At 36.6% G+C, this 21,100-nt stretch overlaps 1 protein-coding gene across 1 annotated transcript; it reads right to left on the bottom strand.

The window, feature by feature from the left end:
* Positions 1-6,387: 6,387 nt before the first annotated feature.
* Positions 6,388-10,028, bottom strand: LOC110935440 (pectinesterase). The gene is made up of 2 exons (XM_022177823.2): positions 9,033-10,028; positions 6,388-7,225 (listed from the first exon to the last, which is right to left on the bottom strand). Exons 1-2 carry the CDS (start codon positions 9,949-9,951, stop codon positions 6,534-6,536), a joined length of 1,611 nt encoding a protein of 536 aa, XP_022033515.1. The 5' UTR covers positions 9,952-10,028; the 3' UTR covers positions 6,388-6,533.
* Between the last annotated feature and the right edge of the window lie 11,072 nt (positions 10,029-21,100).

The following is a 21,100-nucleotide window of genomic DNA, read 5'->3' as shown; positions in this document are numbered from 1 at the left end:
AGTTTTGAAGGTTGTGATTGATTATGATTAAGATAGTTATCAAACTTAAAGAAAAAGTAACCCCTTCCGGATTTTCACTCCAATGATTTACCTAAACATGTTTAATTAAATAGATACCAAAAAGTCTTGTTCATGGTTTAATTCGAACGATAATTAATGATGAGTTTTTAATAATAACTCATGCAATTAAATAACCAAATCGTAAGTGCCAAAAACCCACCCAATAACCAAACGACTCACGATGCAAGAAAACCGATTACGAATGGTAAAGATGAATAATTGCAACACAAACAATTCTTTTAAACAAAATAAACCACAAGAATTCTTCAAACAATGAAAAACAATCCAAAAAAACTAAATATACAAGATTTGAGTTTCACATACATGAACCATCTACCCGGAGGTGGTCGCAAAAGATTTTGGCCTCTCATCATCATGATTTGATCTTGTTGGTTGTTGTAGATCTTGATTGAATGAAAGAGGTGATGAAAATTGACGTTAGGAACTTGCAAATTCGTCCTTGGGAGGCCAAAAACGATTGGGGTTGAAGATATCTTTAAATACAGTGAAAACCCGAATTTTCGCAAGTCTATCTGATGCCTGGCGCAAGGTTGCAATCCCCCCCCCCCCGGCACCCACAACGCAAGTTTACACCCATGACTGGTTTCCTTATATTTTTCGCGTTTTTCAACTCACGTCTTGCGTGTAAGCTTCCAATCCTTCATAATGCTTCTCAAAAGCCTCCCGTTAAGCTCTGGGTACCTGCGGATCAAATCAAACTCAAAGTAACCATGTTTTGTGATAATAAACATTTAAAACCATCTACTTATACATGTTATTAGTTCAACAATTTCCATTCCAATCACCAGGGCAAATTACATGTTAAAACACAATTATTTACCCTTCTATCACACCCAGATTGTCATAACTAATAATAGCAGCATTTACAACAACTCCAAGCTCAGACATAAAAAACTTTAGCTATAAGGCCTCTTTAACTTCCTCAGTTAAGGCAATAAATTTTGCTTATGTTGTAGAAAGAGCAACAACATGCTCCAAAGATGCTTTCCAGCTTACAGACCCACCAAGCACTTTAAACACATAACGAGTTATTAAACTACCTTTATTCAAATCTTTTGCAAAATTAGAATAAAAAACCTTGTACCACCTAATCTTGTCTATCATATCTCCCAAAAACATGACCCGGATTTATTGTGCAGATATCCCATGATCCATTTAACAACATCCCAATGTTATTCCTAGGGTTGCTAAGAAACCTACTAACAACACTTATACCAATCCAATCTCAGACCGAGTTCATACAATCAAGTACATTAAGCTCGCTGTTGTATTAGCATATGGCACATTCACTATATGTTTAGGGTCTTCATCTAATTGATATGAATCTTTTTTTTTACAACTTGAAAGGCATAGCCAAAGGTGTTTTAACAGCCTTACTTTGTACCATGAAGAAATTCTTTAGCACCTTCTTCACATATGATTCCTGAGTAAGTCTTATAATCCCAGATTCTTGACCTATGTGAATTTCATGCCTAAAATTTAATTTGCCTCCCCTAGTTACTTAATGTCAAACTAACACATTAGTAAATGTTTTGTAGCTTGTCTTTGTAAGCTAATGCATGTCATCAACATAAAGAAGCAAGTAACCAAACTCCTTGTCACTGTACTCTTGATATGTGTGAATATATATATATATATATATATATATATATATATATAGGGTCGGGATTTAGAGAAAACGATAGAAAGTGTGAAAACGGTGAGAACGCTTAACGATCGTCCGATCAAAACAATCTATGGACTAGATTGGCGCGGTGGCGTTTTCGTAAATAACATCAATTTTATTACGTGGACGCGCTTTATTAAGGGTAAAAGGGTCTTTTGACTACTCCACACAAAACGCCATCTCATGAAATAAAACGCCAAAAACAAAAATCACAGACCATTCTAAGTAAAACGCCATTAAATATAAAACGCCAAACTTAATTATAGTAAAATCCCGCCTAAAAAAACCGCCAAAAAATCGTATATATACAACATCTCAGACCTTCAATTAAAAACACACACAAAATCCCAAACGCCATATTTTATATAACCCATTCGCCATAGAAACGTCAAAAAACCCAAACATCAAATATCTTCTACCTCAAAACGTTTTTTTGAAATTCAGTTTGGCTATCAGTAAGATTTCGCTCAATGAAATAGACAAAATCCTTAAGTGAGGATATTGTTCATTTCATTGAGTAAAATCTTATTTACTTATCCTAAAATTCCATCCAATTTATAACGCCAAAACATACAAAAACATTATTGAGGTTTGTTGTCAATAAAGTTTAGCTGTATGGGGTGGACAACATTGTCAGTTATCTTTCTTAACCGAGGATTAAGAATGTTGTCCATCTCATATAGCAAAACATTATTGATTTTAGCATGATCAAAATTTGAGGATTAATGTGATCTTATTTCGTGGCGTTCTTTTTATCGGTAAAACGCTAAAAAAGTTAAAAAAAAAATCAAACATCGTTGATTGTAAAAATTCAAGATTGTTGGTTGAATGATCTAAACTCAATAACATTTTGCTGCATGAGATGGACAAAGCTTCAAGAAAAAGATGCTGATGTCAGACTATGTTAGGATCTGAGTTTGGATTGATTATGCTTGTTGTAACCAATTGGTGGTGATCAACATATAACATATGGTTGTTTAGTGTTACAAATTCTGAATGGATTGCATCCATATTTTCGAAGGTTTATTGAGAATCAAGATGTCAAACCTACATATTTCCAATTGAAAGAAAAATTCTTAACTCGTGAGGTTTGTTTAAAGCAACACATCTACTCCACCTCTGTTACAATTGTTGCCATGGCAACACCACACACTCTGCAAATTCATTGAATACTTCTGTTGTTTGTCAAATATGTGATAAAATCGGGCATAAAGCAGCAACTTATTATCACCGTTTTTCACCAGCAAATCAATCCCGTCAATGTGGTGGTGGTGGTGGAAGATGGAGGTCTGACAATAGGGGTAGGAATGGTTATCGCTGTAGTTATTATGGTACGTCTCTCACCATTACTGGTGTTGGCTATGCCTATCTTCATTTATCTTGCCAAACTATTTAACCTAAACACGTTCTTGTAGTTCTTAATATTGCCAAACTCTTACTTTCTATTACTCAGCTTGTTATTGAGCATCCTATGTTTATTATGTTTTAACATTTTGGATTGAGTATTCAGACACTCGATGGATAACACCTCCACCACACGCATGGTCGTCCACGCCAGCTGTATTCAGTGATTGTTGTTGCCGTTGTTCCTTGAAAGACATGGCACACTCTGCTTAGACGTCTTTCTGATGTTGTGATCACTAGATTTTCGTTTTTACATTTTACGAATAAATCCATGTATTCACATTGTACTGTTTGTGGTATCTCGAAATCTAACACGATTACCATTTGATTGTTGTTTCTTATTCAATAGTACCTTTATATGTGATTCATTGTGATATTTGGGGTGCATCCCCTCTCTTATGTCTCGTGATGGTTTCAGATACTTTACTACGTTTATTGATGATTTTAGTAGATTTACATGGATTTATCTATTGACACATCACTCTTAGGAGGTTGATTCATTCCATCATTTTGAACCGCTTGTTAATAATCTATACTTATGCACCATTAAACACCTTTATTGTGATGGTGCTCCCGAGCTTATTCATGGACCGATGGCTTGATATCAGTTTGAATCGGGAATCGCTTATCGTATTTCATGTCCATACACACCCTAACAAAATAACAAAATACGGTTGTTGAGCGGAAAAACAACCATCCTTCTGAGATTGCTCGTGCTCTTTTGTTTCATGCGCATTTACCAAAGAAATTTTGGTATGGTGCTTATGCCATTGTAGCTTCTCTCGTTAAACGGTTACCTTCACCAATTCTTCACTACTCCTCTCCGTTTGAGACATTGTTCGGTTCTCGATCGGATTATTCTATTCTTCTTACTTTTGGGTGTTTGTGCTATTCATTTCTTGGTGATACTCGGGTGGATAAACTTGCCAAGAATTACTCCCACATGTTAATGGCTCTAACGTTGCACCCAAATCATTTGTCACCAAAGATGAGAACCTCTTGACAACCCTCTCTTTCTTGCATGGCGTGCTGATGATCAACAAGCAATTATAAATCTCCAAGCCTCATTATCCGAAAAGGTCGTTTCCATCGTCGTCGCCCTCAGTACCGCTCGACAAATCTGGTTGGCACTAGAAGCAACTTTCTATAATGCTTCGATTGAGCGAGTTCATAACTTGGGTGACCAAATTCGGCTATCTTTGAAAGAGGATAAGATCGTGGATGAGTATGGCTGCTCGTTCAAACTTCCATGTGATCAGGTGGGTGTCGTTGACCACCCTTTCAACCTAAATGACCAAGTGCACTGGTTCCTTTGTGGCATTGGTCTGTCGTTTAAAAGTTTCTTTACATCTATTTGGTCAATTTCCCCACCGCCTAACTTTGCGAATCTTCTCGCCAGAGCCAAAGGAGATGAGTTGTTTGTTCGGGATATCCATGGACCCTCCACACCATCGGTTGATTTCTCAGCCCAAATGGGTCGCCCGTCGACTCCCACATGTGGTTGTGGTGGCCGCTTTAACCATGGCTCGGAGTGTTCCAGAGGTCACGGTCGTGGTCGCCGGCAACCTCATTGTCAACTTTGTAGGTCGAACGTTCTTTTAGGATGCTTTAATAAAGAAACGGGATATGGAGAGGCTTGAAAGAACAAAGAAACAAGAAGATGGAAAAAGGACTTGGTTGTAAGGCAGTGGCCACGCATTGTAAGACCAAATTAGACCATAAGCTGGAGGGGCAGTAACCTACGGGAATGATGTAGGCTATGATGTTTGAATGGGGCGTAGGCCCCCCTAACCCCCACCATATCTTATGGCTCGACTTTGGAATTGAGGGTATAAAAGGAAAAAAATAGGTTTTCCAGGATATCGTTAATTCTAATCCGTCCCCGGGGATGTAGAGGCGACTTTTGGGGGCCAACATCAAGACTGCTGAAGATTCCAATTATACCAATCATCTTTCCATCCTGCAACATCAACTTTGAAGATCCAATCCACGTCATGACCGACCAATCTTTTGGTGGTTTCCTCCGGGTGGAGGATTCTCGTAAGTAGACAGTTAAACCTGGGTTTTTCTTGTATTTGGAATATGTAATCTAACCATTCAATGCTTGTTGCTTAATGTTCATTTTGTTTGATTTCAAAATATTATCTTTTATTCGAAAGCTTGTTTTTAAGCCCTCATTTCTCGAGAGTTCTAGTAATTGGGAGTCATTGAACTGGGGTTAGTTTCATTTGGTACATTATAATTGATAATTAAGCGATAAACCTTTCATTGTTCAATCCAAGTAAATTGTCCTCGTTATTACACCTAATAATTTAACTTGTTAATTATGTCCATGTGATTTCCTAACTTAAAACTAAGTTTCTGAATCTACTTTGAATCTAAAACCAGAGGAATCACTTCTCCTCACAATTGTTTACAACTTCCTTAATTAATCCGTTAACCTAGATCCTTAAACAACTCTCAAATGATCAATTTTCTTTTCCGTACAATTTCATAATTTCTAAAGAAGCAATTAAACAACAACGCTTTTGATCGGAGTGTCGCGCTCCGGTCAAAAATATTTATCAGCCCGAATTACCCTTAACTATGAGTTAGTGGTAGTACAGGGTCGATCCACGAGGAGTCTGTGGTTTGTGTACGGATGTGATTGATTGTAAAGTGTGTCACTTTTATGAAGGTTGCAAATGGTTTAAATTGAATGGTTGTTTGTTTGAAGAGATGTCGAATTAAACCAACAAGTTTGTTTTTAATTACTCAACTATAAAAACTTGAATGATTGCACCCCCAATGCAATGCCACCTGCCAAATGTGTTGGGTTGGGGCCATCGTTTATGCTAAATGTGTCTATGATGAATTCTTCTCCAAGATGTTGCCAGTTGTGTCTCTTTTCATCACAGTTAAATATTAGCAGTGATCAATTTGATTACTTTCCAGTGATCATAAGAGTTGGCTTCATTTTGTTCTGGACAACTGTCAGCGTGCCTTCAAATGTTGACACTTTTGGTCAGGAGTACTGTGAAGGTCTCTTAGTTGGGTTATATAACTTTTCAGCTAGATTTTTCTAGTGTTGTGTTACCAACATCAAATATAAGTTAGATTGCAACTTTTGTATATCTCTTTGATAGATAGATAGATACCAGTTGTTAAACTACTAAAATCAACGGAATCTTTGTATAAATATTTGTGGTGGGTTATATATAATAATAATAGGTGATTAAATAGACATACGCCATCACTTACGTGCATCATACTAGCTTGTAATAATATTTATGAAATGATGGTGATGATACAATACATCCTGCTGCACAAATTAAGCCCAATGGCTTTTATTAGGAACTAAAAGTATTACAGGAACGCCATCAATACGCATAAGTAGCAAGCATTACAAGCCAAGCGAGTAAGGGAAACCAGTAGACTGCAACCAACTACCTCCGTCAATGAAGCTTCCAGGAGTAAAACTCTGGGCTTCTGCATCACTTGTAAACACACCCCACCCTGGCCATGTGACCCTTTTAGACGTATCAGCCCCAACCCCGGTGTTTTTGTACTCTCGGTAATACAGCGTGTCAAGCGCGAAGTCCCCATCCCACGGGTACCATCCTGCAGGGTTGATCACATCAGTAATGGATGACTGCATCACCACTGTTCTCGAATACAACTTCCATGGCCTTCCCAGATACGTTGGATAACTCCCTTGAACAGGTTGGAGGTCAGAGGTTGCAGCAATTCTACATTTCTGGATAACAATGCCCGTGTTTTGGTTAGGGTCTGTTCGTCCTTGAGCTGTGAGCATATTCTTTTGCTTGGGACCGGGGAGACGGGCTTGGATATCGCAGTCTTGTAGGACAACTGCTGCATTGCCAAAAATGAAATCAACTGTGCCCACCACCATGCAGCTGTAGTAAAACTGGCGATTGGAGTGGACGTAAAGGGTGTCTTGATAGGCTAGGATACCGCATCTATAGAATGCTGATAAATCAGATCCAACACGTAGTGCAACAGCTTGTTCCCCAGACGGCCCTGCGGCATTTTGAAACGTAATATCTCGGGCCAAGAATCCATCACCCACCGCGGCTGCCACATATATCAAACATAACCATTTAAACTGCAACACAAATAGTTTGATGCTACATCACATGTATATGTTTGTTACATTTTAACAAGTAAAAAAGGGTACTAGCTAGTCCAAACAACTTAATCCGTAGATGTTGTCGGTTCGATTACAGGAAAAATAACCGCGCACAAATGAATTGGTAGGTTTTGAGTAAACCTAAAAAATCGGTCGAAGCCACCGGTTTTAAAACCATAACTGGTATACCGACAGTTTCAAAACTTTGGTGCAATTATAAGGGTAAAGTGGTTTTATATTTTATTATATTGTTATCTTTTTTTTGGTGAGAAAGTGATTTTAGTGGTTTTATATCATTTTGTTATATTATTATTTTAGGTGAAAGTGATTTCAAGTTGGAAAAGCGAAATATTCAAAAGTGGGTGATTTTTAGGTGAAAGTGATTTCATTTAAAATACAAAATAAAAACTAGCTGATTTGGCCCACTGGTTAGTGATAATTCCTGTCTAAAGAAAAGGGAAAGGGTCATTTCTAACTTTTTCTCATATTAAATTAAAACATGTGTCATAAAAAAATATCATTATACCCGTACGGCAAATAATAGATGAATAATGTAGTATGTGGATCAAGTTAAGTACCATTTTATTTTATAAATATATTAGCTATTATCTTTTGTTATCACTTGTAAATATGGGTGTTCAATATCTGAATCGAACTCAAAAACTCGAAATTCAAATCAATTACAAGACTCGATATCGGCTTTTGAATATTCGAATTTGATTAAGTTAAACTCGGTTTTGCCGTAAAACTGAATCGAACCATGCACACCCCTAAGATTTTATGTGTTCAAGTCGGATTCGAAAAACTGAAAATTTGATTTGGTTGAATCTGATTCGAGTTTACTAAATGAATTACGAATTGAATTCGAATCCGATTCAAATTCGGTAATCGAATTCAAATCCAAGTTTAAAATTTCAAAATTCGAATAATTTGATTCGAGTATTCGAAATCAATTAGTTGAACAATCTTACTTGTATAGTCGTAGTCTTCTTCATGTTAATATATATTGCTTTCAAACATATACATTCATAGTTATTTCAGAGGAACAATAGTATTTTAAACAAAGATAAATCATGCATATAGATTGCAAGGTGCAATATTATATATCGATTCGTTCTTTGATCTATCTAATGTTAAACTAAGATAAAATCATGCATATAGATCGCAAGGTGTAATATAATATATCGATTCGCTCTTTGATCTATCTAATACATTAATTTATTAGTCCAGATTATTATATTTTTTTCGTTTTTTTATGATAAAGCATCATGATTCATGATATGCTAGCTAATCTATATCTTGATATAAAAAAAAAAAAAAAAAGAAAGAAAGAAAAGAAAAAACAAACCTGTTGAAAGACAAAACCTCACATGCATGTGATTCATTTTTATTTGAAACACAGATATACCATACCTTGAAATCGTTTTGGTTTTCTCGTAATCAGGGCAAGTAAGTCAACGAATTCGGTGTGACCTAAATACAATTTTTTACTCCCTTTTTTACAGAAAATATGAGACAGAAATGTGTCAAATTAAAAATAAAAGATGTAAATTTGGGTGGCATTTTTCAATGAAATTGGTTCTAAGAGGATTTCCTTTTTCTTTTTGCTTAAAAAAAAATTTAACTTCAACCTTTTAATGTTTATTTCCTTTTTTTTAATTCAGACATCATCTTCTAATCCTAATCATAGATCTACACTTTTGTAGAAATACTTAAAACTACAAAGTTTGAGCTTTAGTATTGGATACTAACCTACGGTTGCAGAGTTGAAGGTGGTGTTACCGCCGGCAACGCTCTCGCTTGCCGTAATAATTGTGTTACTTCTTCCGTCCCCGATAAACATCAAGTTTGTTTTGCCGCTTGGAATATTGACATTCTCCCTGTAAACACCCGCCTTTATTTTTATCACGTACCTGGTTGCGCTTTTGGATGGTGCTGCTGCTACAGCCGCCGCCACTGTCGTATAGTCTCCACTACCGTCAGCTGCCACATATACATTTGGTGTTTCCGTCCCCGACTGCAACAACCTCCTGTCTCCCGCAGACAACCACTCTGGCCACATGATCTCCTCCCCCTTAACCATTTTAATTTTGACATCTGATGCCATATCGGATTCTGTCATGTTCTTAATCATAGCTAGTACATTGCTACACATCTTTCCTCCACGGTCTTGACCTTTAAATATTGATTTGCGCAGCAGCTTAGATGGTGCATCGTGAGATAAGCCATCCAAGCAGGTTTCTTTGTTGGTGATGGCGGTACTCATGAACGTTTTAAGATCATCTGCATGTCTGGGGCGAAGAGGTTTCGTTGTTGGATACGTCTTGAGGTCTTGGATCACCATGTCGATTCGTCGTAGGGTTTCAGCTCCTAGCTCTAAGCAGTCATGGAGAGCGGCTTTGGCCCGGTTGGTGAGATTGGCGTTGGTCGCGAGGTGGTTTATGGTGTTAAGACTGGATTGGATGGTGTCCTTTGTTTTGTTGATGGTGAGTTGGATCAAATCTTTTTTAGTTGCAGTGGTGGTAGGTGGGATGGTGGATGATAGGGTGGAGTAGCAAAGGTGTGGATACAAGGTGGCGGTACATGATGATTTGATGAGCGATAAGGATCCATGAACAACATCGGAAGTGATTAAAAGTAATGATACAAAGAGAACTAAACGTTTAAACATTTTGATTATGATCCTAGGGATATGATCAAAGTGTGGTGATGATGATCATAGTGTAGCTAGTGTCGTATTTATATTAACATATATGGTCATGAACCATCCACTACCTACCTTTATTATTAAATTTGTGCCATATACATGTGATAAAACTAATCATCATGTCGTCTTATATATTAATAATTACCAGAAAGTTAAAGGTGTCAAGATTCTAACAATGAGATTTAATATGATGCATGTTTTTTTATAATTTCGGTCGTTCATATCCACTAGTAATTGGGTTTAAACGAACGCACATTGAAAAACTATTTTCCCTAAAATAACATTGATCAGTAACACTTGTTTTCACATAGCTGTAACTTATTCTATTTTGAGATCTTAATTATACTTTGAAATGAAATGAAGCATGCATTTTACATAGATTCTGTGAATTATAGAAAACGCTTTTGGGATTAAGAAAATCAAGATGATATTATATGCTAAGGCCAATAATAGAAAAGTTGGCATTATGTTATAAGTCGACATCTACAACTAATTTAGCCAAAATCAATTATTATACAGAGTTAGGCCGAAATCTGAGTGTCCTTATTGATCGTGCTTTAATATAGATTGTGACACTGAAGTTGATAAAGTAATTGACTTATGCCTGTGAATATAATTGCGCACCAGAAGAAATCAATTAATAAAAGGAACAAAGAAAATAGAATCATGAACAAATGCTTCAAGCTTCTTATTGATGAATAGTCATGACCATTACAAGAAAATTGAAAACAGAATGAATGAATTAAACTACAATCAGATAGACCCAGCTTATTAAAACTAATTCCCAAATCCTTAACGACCATTAACAAACTATTCTCAGAACTAACACAATCAACACCTCAAGTTACAAACAAGCACCCTCATAATTTGACTAACTTGCCATTTAAAGATAAAACTTTGACTTTTCACACTATATTTCACAATCTCCATCTAGTGTGTAAGTCAAAAGTAGAAACCAAAAACATCCAAATCCAAATTTAAGCAATGTGCAACTTCTGCAAACAGTACACAAACTTAGACCCAGGTAAAAATATCAGCTACATTCTCTTTTGTATCCACATACTCAACTGTGATTTCCTTAGAACTAACTAATCACATCCAGCTTAACATTAATACACTACTAGAACACAACTTTTTTTGCTAGAAAAGTTTCTGACAAATTTCTCACAACTCAATATTTACGACAAATTCCCAACGAAAAGTAAAACAAAAAACAACCCTATAATTTCCAACAAGTTTACGTCAAAATTCTCACAAGACCTATATTTACGCAATTTTGTCACAACGTTAACATTGTTTCCGACAAATTTCCCACAATTTATAATTTTTTATTTCTAAGCTTTTGTCATTTAACAAAAAATAGAACAAATTTGGTTGTTGCTAACACCAGTTTCCCACATATTTGCGACAAGTTTGGTTGTCGCAAACGTGGTTGTTTTCTAGTAGTGATATGTGATCTTTCATGAAAAACTTGATGTTTTGACAACTGAATAGCATCTTGATCGATGTCGAAAGATCAGTAAAAAGCAAGTTTAAAATTCGATCCTAAGTACCTTTACTAGCAAGGGTGACTAGGGTCGTCTCCAAAGGGAATTCGTAGTTAGTGTTGATTGTAGAAACCTAGATTAGCTTAAAACTAAGAAAAACTAATGCTTTAGTTGAGTTTTGAAGGTTGTGATTGATTATGATTAAGATAGTTATCAAACTTAAAGAAAAAGTAACCCCTTCCGGATTTTCACTCCAATGATTTACCTAAACATGTTTAATTAAATAGATACCAAAAAGTCTTGTTCATGGTTTAATTCGAACGATAATTAATGATGAGTTTTTAATAATAACTCATGCAATTAAATAACCAAATCGTAAGTGCCAAAAACCCACCCAATAACCAAACGACTCACGATGCAAGAAAACCGATTACGAATGGTAAAGATGAATAATTGCAACACAAACAATTCTTTTAAACAAAATAAACCACAAGAATTCTTCAAACAATGAAAAACAATCCAAAAAAACTAAATATACAAGATTTGAGTTTCACATACATGAACCATCTACCCGGAGGTGGTCGCAAAAGATTTTGGCCTCTCATCATCATGATTTGATCTTGTTGGTTGTTGTAGATCTTGATTGAATGAAAGAGGTGATGAAAATTGACGTTAGGAACTTGCAAATTCGTCCTTGGGAGGCCAAAAACGATTGGGGTTGAAGATATCTTTAAATACAGTGAAAACCCGAATTTTCGCAAGTCTATCTGATGCCTGGCGCAAGGTTGCAATCCCCCCCCCCGGCACCCACAACGCAAGTTTACACCCATGACTGGTTTCCTTATATTTTTCGCGTTTTTCAACTCACGTCTTGCGTGTAAGCTTCCAATCCTTCATAATGCTTCTCAAAAGCCTCCCGTTAAGCTCTGGGTACCTGCGGATCAAATCAAACTCAAAGTAACCATGTTTTGTGATAATAAACATTTAAAACCATCTACTTATACATGTTATTAGTTCAACAATTTCCATTCCAATCACCAGGGCAAATTACATGTTAAAACACAATTATTTACCCTTCTATCACACCCAGATTGTCATAACTAATAATAGCAGCATTTACAACAACTCCAAGCTCAGACATAAAAAACTTTAGCTATAAGGCCTCTTTAACTTCCTCAGTTAAGGCAATAAATTTTGCTTATGTTGTAGAAAGAGCAACAACATGCTCCAAAGATGCTTTCCAGCTTACAGACCCACCAAGCACTTTAAACACATAACGAGTTATTAAACTACCTTTATTCAAATCTTTTGCAAAATTAGAATAAAAAACCTTGTACCACCTAATCTTGTCTATCATATCTCCCAAAAACATGACCCGGATTTATTGTGCAGATATCCCATGATCCATTTAACAACATCCCAATGTTATTCCTAGGGTTGCTAAGAAACCTACTAACAACACTTATACCAATCCAATCTCAGACCGAGTTCATACAATCAAGTACATTAAGCTCGCTGTTGTATTAGCATATGGCACATTCACTATATGTTTAGGGTCTTCATCTAATTGATATGAATCTTTTTTTTTACAACTTGAAAGGCATAGCCAAAGGTGTTTTAACAGCCTTACTTTGTACCATGAAGAAATTCTTTAGCACCTTCTTCACATATGATTCCTGAGTAAGTCTTATAATCCCAGATTCTTGACCTATGTGAATTTCATGCCTAAAATTTAATTTGCCTCCCCTAGTTACTTAATGTCAAACTAACACATTAGTAAATGTTTTGTAGCTTGTCTTTGTAAGCTAATGCATGTCATCAACATAAAGAAGCAAGTAACCAAACTCCTTGTCACTGTACTCTTGATATGTGTGAATATATATATATATATATATATATATATATATAGGGTCGGGATTTAGAGAAAACGATAGAAAGTGTGAAAACGGTGAGAACGCTTAACGATCGTCCGATCAAAACAATCTATGGACTAGATTGGCGCGGTGGCGTTTTCGTAAATAACATCAATTTTATTACGTGGACGCGCTTTATTAAGGGTAAAAGGGTCTTTTGACTACTCCACACAAAACGCCATCTCATGAAATAAAACGCCAAAAACAAAAATCACAGACCATTCTAAGTAAAACGCCATTAAATATAAAACGCCAAACTTAATTATAGTAAAATCCCGCCTAAAAAAACCGCCAAAAAATCGTATATATACAACATCTCAGACCTTCAATTAAAAACACACACAAAAACCCAAACGCCATATTTTATATAACCCATTCGCCATAGAAACGTCAAAAAACCCAAACATCAAATATCTTCTACCTCAAAACGTTTTTTTGAAATTCAGTTTGGCTATCAGTAAGATTTCGCTCAATGAAATAGACAAAATCCTTAAGTGAGGATATTGTTCATTTCATTGAGTAAAATCTTATTTACTTATCCTAAAATTCCATCCAATTTATAACGCCAAAACATACAAAAACATTATTGAGGTTTGTTGTCAATAAAGTTTAGCTGTATGGGGTGGACAACATTGTCAGTTATCTTTCTTAACCGAGGATTAAGAATGTTGTCCATCTCATATAGCAAAACATTATTGATTTTAGCATGATCAAAATTTGAGGATTAATGTGATCTTATTTCGTGGCGTTCTTTTTATCGGTAAAACGCTAAAAAAGTTAAAAAAAAAATCAAACATCGTTGATTGTAAAAATTCAAGATTGTTGGTTGAATGATCTAAACTCAATAACATTTTGCTGCATGAGATGGACAAAGCTTCAAGAAAAAGATGCTGATGTCAGACTATGTTAGGATCTGAGTTTGGATTGATTATGCTTGTTTGTAAGAATTTTACAAATCAATGGATATAAAACAATGTTAAGTGTAGCGGAAATGAATACAAACTTTATAAACATAATCAAAGGAGAGAATAGTTTGATAAACACTTGCTTTCTCATTAAGTTGAATGATTACAATGAATCAAAAGATTACAAGCATGCTTACAATGCTAAGCTCCCCCTCAGCCTGATACCCCAAGGTTGGTTGTACAAGATGAAAGGATTGAATTGAGGAGTAAAACTCACTCAAGACGATCAAATGTAACAGTACAAAGTACTGTTACATTTATAGACAATCCAAACCACTGAAGCATCTCAGCTGACGTCACCATGAAAGTGACATCTAACAACCTAACAAACGCTATCTACTGATCTATACAACTACTACTTTGCTAAACACTGATAGTGTATAAAGTTTACATAAGATGAATAGAAATGCTGCTGTATCATTCCACTGCTGTGAACCCAGCAGTACTTGTTATGATCAGCAGTGCTTGACTCAGGGCAGTAGATTGAACAGCAGAGCTTTTAGTCTTCATCAGTCCTTGAGTAGAATCAGCAGTTGTAGGTCAGCAGATGTTGATATAGGCAGTACTTTGGAGCATATCAGATGTTTGAGCCACATTCAAGGGGAAAGCAAAGTGTAGCCTGCTGCTTATTGTTAGTCCACTGATGTGATCCGGTTTTGGCTTTACATTATCTGTTCCTTTGGTAGGGTTCAATCCCAACAATCTCCCCCTGGAACAGATAATGCCAAAACCCTTCATTATTCAGGACCTTTATTTCTCACCAAAAGTTCCTTAGCTTTTCTTTTAAATTCAGCTTCAAATTCCTTGGAACTTAGATCATCTTCATCCCTACACAGTGTAAGTTCAAGGAGATCCTGCAAATCTTCAACACTAAGGCCTAGTGCTTCTTTCCTTGATATGTACTTCACTTCACCATTGGTTTTGACCAGAGTCAATACGTGGGTCTTTTGATCAGATATCCACTTTAGTATTTTTAAACCAAATGGGTTTCTTGGGAGAGATTTATTCTTTGATGAGTTTGGAGATGATGGCCTTGTGAACACTTGCAGACTTTCAGACATTCTTTTGAAGGCCATCTCAATGACATTGTTAGCCGCAGCTATGTCTTCTGCAGTCTCTTTTTCGATCAGCTCTTGCCTTTCAATGTATGTCATGCCTGTTGTAGTGTTTGGTGATGCAGGCTTGGTTATTACCTTCTTAAAAAGGTTCTGAAGCTTTGTTGAGTTCTCTTCTTTTAATCCCATTTTCATGATGGCATCATTGAAGTACTCAGCTTCCTTTTCCTTGACCTCTTCTTCAGACAGTTGTTTTCCCTTTTCTTGGTTTGACACAAGAGTAGGATTATCTGCTGATTTGAACAGTGTTTTGAGGCTTTCAATCTGCTGTTCAAGCTTCATCATTTGTTCACGTTTCTTTGAAGCGCCTGAGACAGTTATCTTTCTTTTCTTCAGCCTTTCATAGGCTTCATCAGTCTGCTGTTTTGACCATTTTGATATGGCTTCAGCAGTATCCATTTTTGCATCCACCAGCTCCTTTTTCTTTCTTTTGTATCAGCAGTGAGGTCAGCAATGAGCTTTTTGTATTTGCTCCAGTTTGGAGCATTTTTCTTCTTTGTAGGATCATTCTTGATTCTGTCAATCCTATCAGCCTCATGCTTTAGAGCGACTATTGGCCATTCTTCAAACTGTTTTTCTTCAGCAGGATAGAATTTTTCTTTCATGATGTAGGCTAGATATTGTGTTCTTAACTTTTTGCATTGTTCAGCCTTTTCTTTGTTCAGTTCTTGTGCGAACTCTTCCATCTGCTTTACTTTTGTGAGGAAGAAATCCAGTCTTTTAGCAATGCCTTCTTCGCTTAGACCTTCACTTTCACTCTCAACTTTAGCTCTTAGTTTAGCTTGCCTTGCCTTGATTTTGAGGTAATCATCCATATCCTCTGGTGGCATGTAGCCTATGAGTGAGGAGAATCTTCTTTTTGAAGGATCTTCTTCTGTATAGAATTGCCTCATCTCATTTTTGATAGCTTCAAGTTCCAGTGGATATTTTGCAGCATTAGGATCATGTATACCTTCATCGGCAGAGATTGGCTTTCTTTTTCTGCTGAAGAGCTTTGGTTGTGATGTAGGAAAGGTGAGAGCAGTGGTGGATGGTTGACTAACAGCTGTTGAAACAACTGGTGCCTCAACCGTTGTTGTCATTACAACTACTGATATATCAGCAGATGTCTTCTGCTTTTGAGCAGGGGTTGTGATGGCAGTTGTTTGAGTTGTGATGAGTGGAAACAACTGGTGTTTCAACCACTGTTTTCATTACAACAGATGTTATAACATCTGCCGTCTTCTGCTTTTTGGCAGGAGGTGATGATGGGTTGGCTGTTTTTGATGGTGATGGTGGTTTTGGTGTTGTAGACACAGATGGTGGTGGAACAGTAGTTGTGGTGGTGTGTGGTGATGTGGTGTGTGTTGATACTGTAGTTTTGGTTTGACTATTTTCTGGCTCAACATACATACCATCATCAATTTCCTTTTTTTTTCCACTTGATCTTCTCCCCCTTTTTGGCATTATCTGAGAAGGGTTCATTCATGAAGAGAACAGTGGAGGGAACTTTTCCAGAGGCACTTTGAATGTGAGCTTTGATAGCTTTAATATCTGCCTGAGTATCTTTGAATCTTGATTCCACCATATTTGTCAGCTTTTGAACATGTATGGCATGCTGCTGATCTGCCATATGCTTTTGTTTTTCCAGCAGTGGTTGAGATAGGTTCCATAACTCATTTGCAGCAGGTGCCTGTTGAGCAGGTGCTTGAGCAGGAGGAGCAGTGGATTGGGCTTTCTAAGCTTTTAATAGCTGCTGCACCATATCTTTTATTTCAGCAACTGAGGTTTCAAGGTTTTCGACCCTGCCCGTCAATTCCTGATATCTTGAATCATCACCTGAATTAATAGGATCATTTGAATCCCCACCAGCAGTGGTTTTACCAATGAATGACTTAGGAACAGAGTCCCAAAAGTCAGCCATTGATGCCCCTTGTTCTTGGTACTGGGGACTTCTTTCTTCAGCACTTGATAACCTTTTGATGTTGCCAGTAGTTAAAACAATCTCACTGGTGGTTCTCAGTGGTGCTATTGAAGAAATTGCCTTCAAGGGAGTCTTATGAATGTAACCACTGTCCAAATGTAAACCAGTGGGTTCAACATTTGTAGTGGCTGCTCCACTTGAACTACTGACAGGAATGACTTGTAATTCCTGCAGTGTAACCTCCTCAGTTGTTGCTGGGATAGCAGAAATGTCAACATCAGACCTAGTCACCTGTTGAAGTATACTCTCAGTGATAGGTGGTTGAGAGGAACTGGTTTGTATCTGAGTAACATCAGTTGCATGCAACAAAGGTATGGTGGATGGTGGTCTTATGTGGGGTGAGGGTAAAGGAGTTGAAAGAGACATGTCCTTGGGATCAGGACTGTGGAAGATGGATCCGAGTGAGTCCAGAGCTTCATATTGTGGTGTCCCTATGTTTACAACCTGATCCTTTTGTGAGGATGCAAGAGGAGTTTGAGGCAAGGGTTGAGATCTTTCTTCCACCTGCTGTGAGGAAGTAGCAGCAGTGGTTATTGGTGACTTTTGTGCTGTCACTGGCATTGACTCTGGGATCTCATCTTCTAGAGATGCCTTTGTTTTGGGTTTGGTGGGCTTTCTGGATATTTTCTTTTTGGTTCTTTTTGTGGTGGCAGGTGTGGGTTTCAAAACAGTGGGAGTGCTGCTTTGATCACCTGGAGCAATGGGCTCAGCAGCAGATACCTGAGGAGCAGTTTCATCTGCTAAATTCTGCTCAGGTACCCCTGCTTTTGTTTTTACAGGGGCTAACATCCTTGAGAAAGTCTCAGGTGTTAAGCCGTTTATTTTAAAAGGAGAACCTTGTTTGAGCAAATCTACTTCTTTCTTTTCAAATTTTTTTTTCAAGATAATAACTCAGAAATCGTGGAAAGAGCAGAAATGCTTTGCTGTCAACATTCTTTACCATATCATTAAAAATTTCCTGGGAGTAATTGTAATCTTTATTATTTAAAATGGCATAGCCCAGACATTGAATTTTTAATGGTATTTCATTGAAAGATATTGTTTTATTTGAAGCACACATTAAAAGTGTGTGAAATAAAAATCTGGGTGCAGAAGGAAAATAACCTTTTTGTAAGGTATCCCTTTTAGGTTGTTCTGCATATCCCCTGTTCAGAAAATCATTTTTCAACTCGCTTTTTGAGAAAGAGATTTTACCTTTCTGATCATCGAGTTTGAAGACCTCTGAAATAGATTGCGGAGTGATGTGGACGGCTTTACCATTTATTGAGGAGTTTATGGCTTTGATGGCATCATCTTGTTTCTCAAGAGTGACATTTTTCCAGAACTCTCTCTGGGTTTCTAGGTAGATGGGAGAATCTGCTGTTAACAAAGTTTTATACTTTGATGCAGATATGATGTCTATGATGGAATTGAAAGTGTTGTCGGTTGTGGGTTTTGTGAGTATCCCCACGTAATTGTAAGGAGCTTTGAATGGTATTTCGCTCGCTTCAACAGCCATTTGAGTGGCGTCTGTTGGGATGGAGGAAGAAGATGGTTTTGATTTTGACTTCGATTTTGGTTTCGTCATTTTGATGAAGAAGATCGAAGAAGGTTTTGTGAGGAAGAGTGGGAAACTGCTTTGTGAAGAGAATATTTGGAATTCAATTCGACAGTGTGAGCCTCTGTTTGGGTTTAATCAGGGATTTATTTTAGGGAAAAAGTGAATGCTGATGTGGCAGCGGTTATAATGATCTGACGGCTAAAAACTGACCACGTGCCAACCCCTGATGAAATGGTAAATAATGGAGGACAGTTGTTTTGACAACCACTGATGGATCTAGCATCAGTAGTTACAACGGTAATGAAATGAAGCAGTGGGTGTATCAATGGATAGAACAAAGATTTTAAACATCGGTGTTTTTGAAAGAGCAGGAGTTGACTATCAGCAGTGGACAGACTTTAGAGAGCAGATGTTGAGGCACAACAGCATTTAAGGTACAACAGTGGTTGAAGACAATAATGAGGATCATTAGTATAACAACTGTTTGTGCAGCAGTGTTTTGACTTTTGACAAATAATTTTAGCATCTGCTTGTTCAGATGTAGGAATTGATTTTGTCTTGTGAAAGCACAATATCTTATCTAACATCTGTTGAGCACCAGAAATGTTATTCTTAACAAAATACATTTTAGATGTATATTATCAAGATTAAATTGCCAGTAGTTATCTACAGAAATTTTTGTTCAAGGTTTTGCCACATGTTCATTACTCCTGACAGTGGTTTAGCATCCCAGATGATGAAGACTTTTCTACTAAAACTACTCATTTTGTGTCTAATTATTTGAACTAGAACATGAGTATCTCAGTAGTTCAAAATCAATTTGCAATCAATTTTTGATCTGTGACAACCAAACTTGAGCTTAACATGACCTTGATATGTGTGCCATTTCCTTTTGATCAGATTTAAGTATAGTATTTTCACACAAAAATTAAGAAATTACATCCTGACCGGTAAGAAACTTTTACTAAAAAATGAGTAAAAGTACGAAATATATTATCCAGGAAAAATGAGATACACCTTAAAAAAAATTAAAGGATGTTTTGAAAATCATCGAAAGGATCTGACAGCTTTTCAAGTAAGTTCATGATCATATCATTCTCAAGTTATTTTGACCATTGTTTGGGGTCATTTTCTAGACAATTGATTGTAAATTCTTCTTTTAAGGACAATCACTGGAGATGCCATTGTTACCTGAACGATTCCTGTATTTGATGAAAGCACACAGTTGCATAATGACCACTGTTTACCCAACTTTGACCTCATAAGTGTTTTATGCTTATACTCCTTTTCTTTTGGATTCAAAAGTTTTGAGATAACCACACTTTGAGATTTGTTCATTTCCCTTTTCCTTTTTTACCCTTTCCATTCACATGTTCAGAAATACTCACTGGGAGATTTTATTTTGAAGAGCTTAATCCAGAATCATTTTGAAGTAATGTTTTGAGAGATCTGGCCACATTTGTACATGTTTCATTACCAGATCTCACATTACGTATGATTTGGACTGTTTTGACACCTTATTTTCTTAATGTGTTTTGACAAAGTTGATTTGGTCCATTTGAGGATTCAACCTGCCTTTGAGCACATAAGAAATTTTGACTAAAGCTTTATTTCCCTCTTTCTATGTTAGCAGAGCACCAGTGTTTGGATGAACATAGGTTTTGCTAATCTGAGGTGCATACTTTAGTGTAAGATATGATGAAAACATCACAAATTTCATAACAACAGTTGAAATCAATTTTGAATGAAGAAACATACCATAGTTACCAGATAAGTTTCCAGATCTGGAAACTATGAGTGATTTGTGCATGACATCACCAGTTGTATGAGATTTGTGAATCTTATGACATCTTGGTTGTTTTACAGAGCTTTTGAGTCATCATTTTGAACATGATTTCTCGTTACTCTGTTTTTCAACTAAATACAGTCAACCTTAGTATCAATGAATTTTGAGCTGAATTGTTATGTCAAATTGATTGTTAGATCGAATTTGACTGTCCAAGCTCTGATACCAATTGTTAGGATCTGAGTTTGGATTGATTATGCTTGTTTGTAAGAATTTTACAAATCAATGGATATAAAACAATGTTAAGTGCAACGGAAATGAATACAAACTTTATAAACATAATC

This window comes from Helianthus annuus, chromosome 4, assembly GCF_002127325.2.
Source record: "Helianthus annuus cultivar XRQ/B chromosome 4, HanXRQr2.0-SUNRISE, whole genome shotgun sequence".
Lineage (NCBI taxonomy): Eukaryota > Viridiplantae > Streptophyta > Magnoliopsida > Asterales > Asteraceae > Helianthus > Helianthus annuus.
The sequence above is the reverse complement of the archived record's forward strand: the minus strand, read 5'-3'. Positions and strand labels throughout refer to the sequence as shown.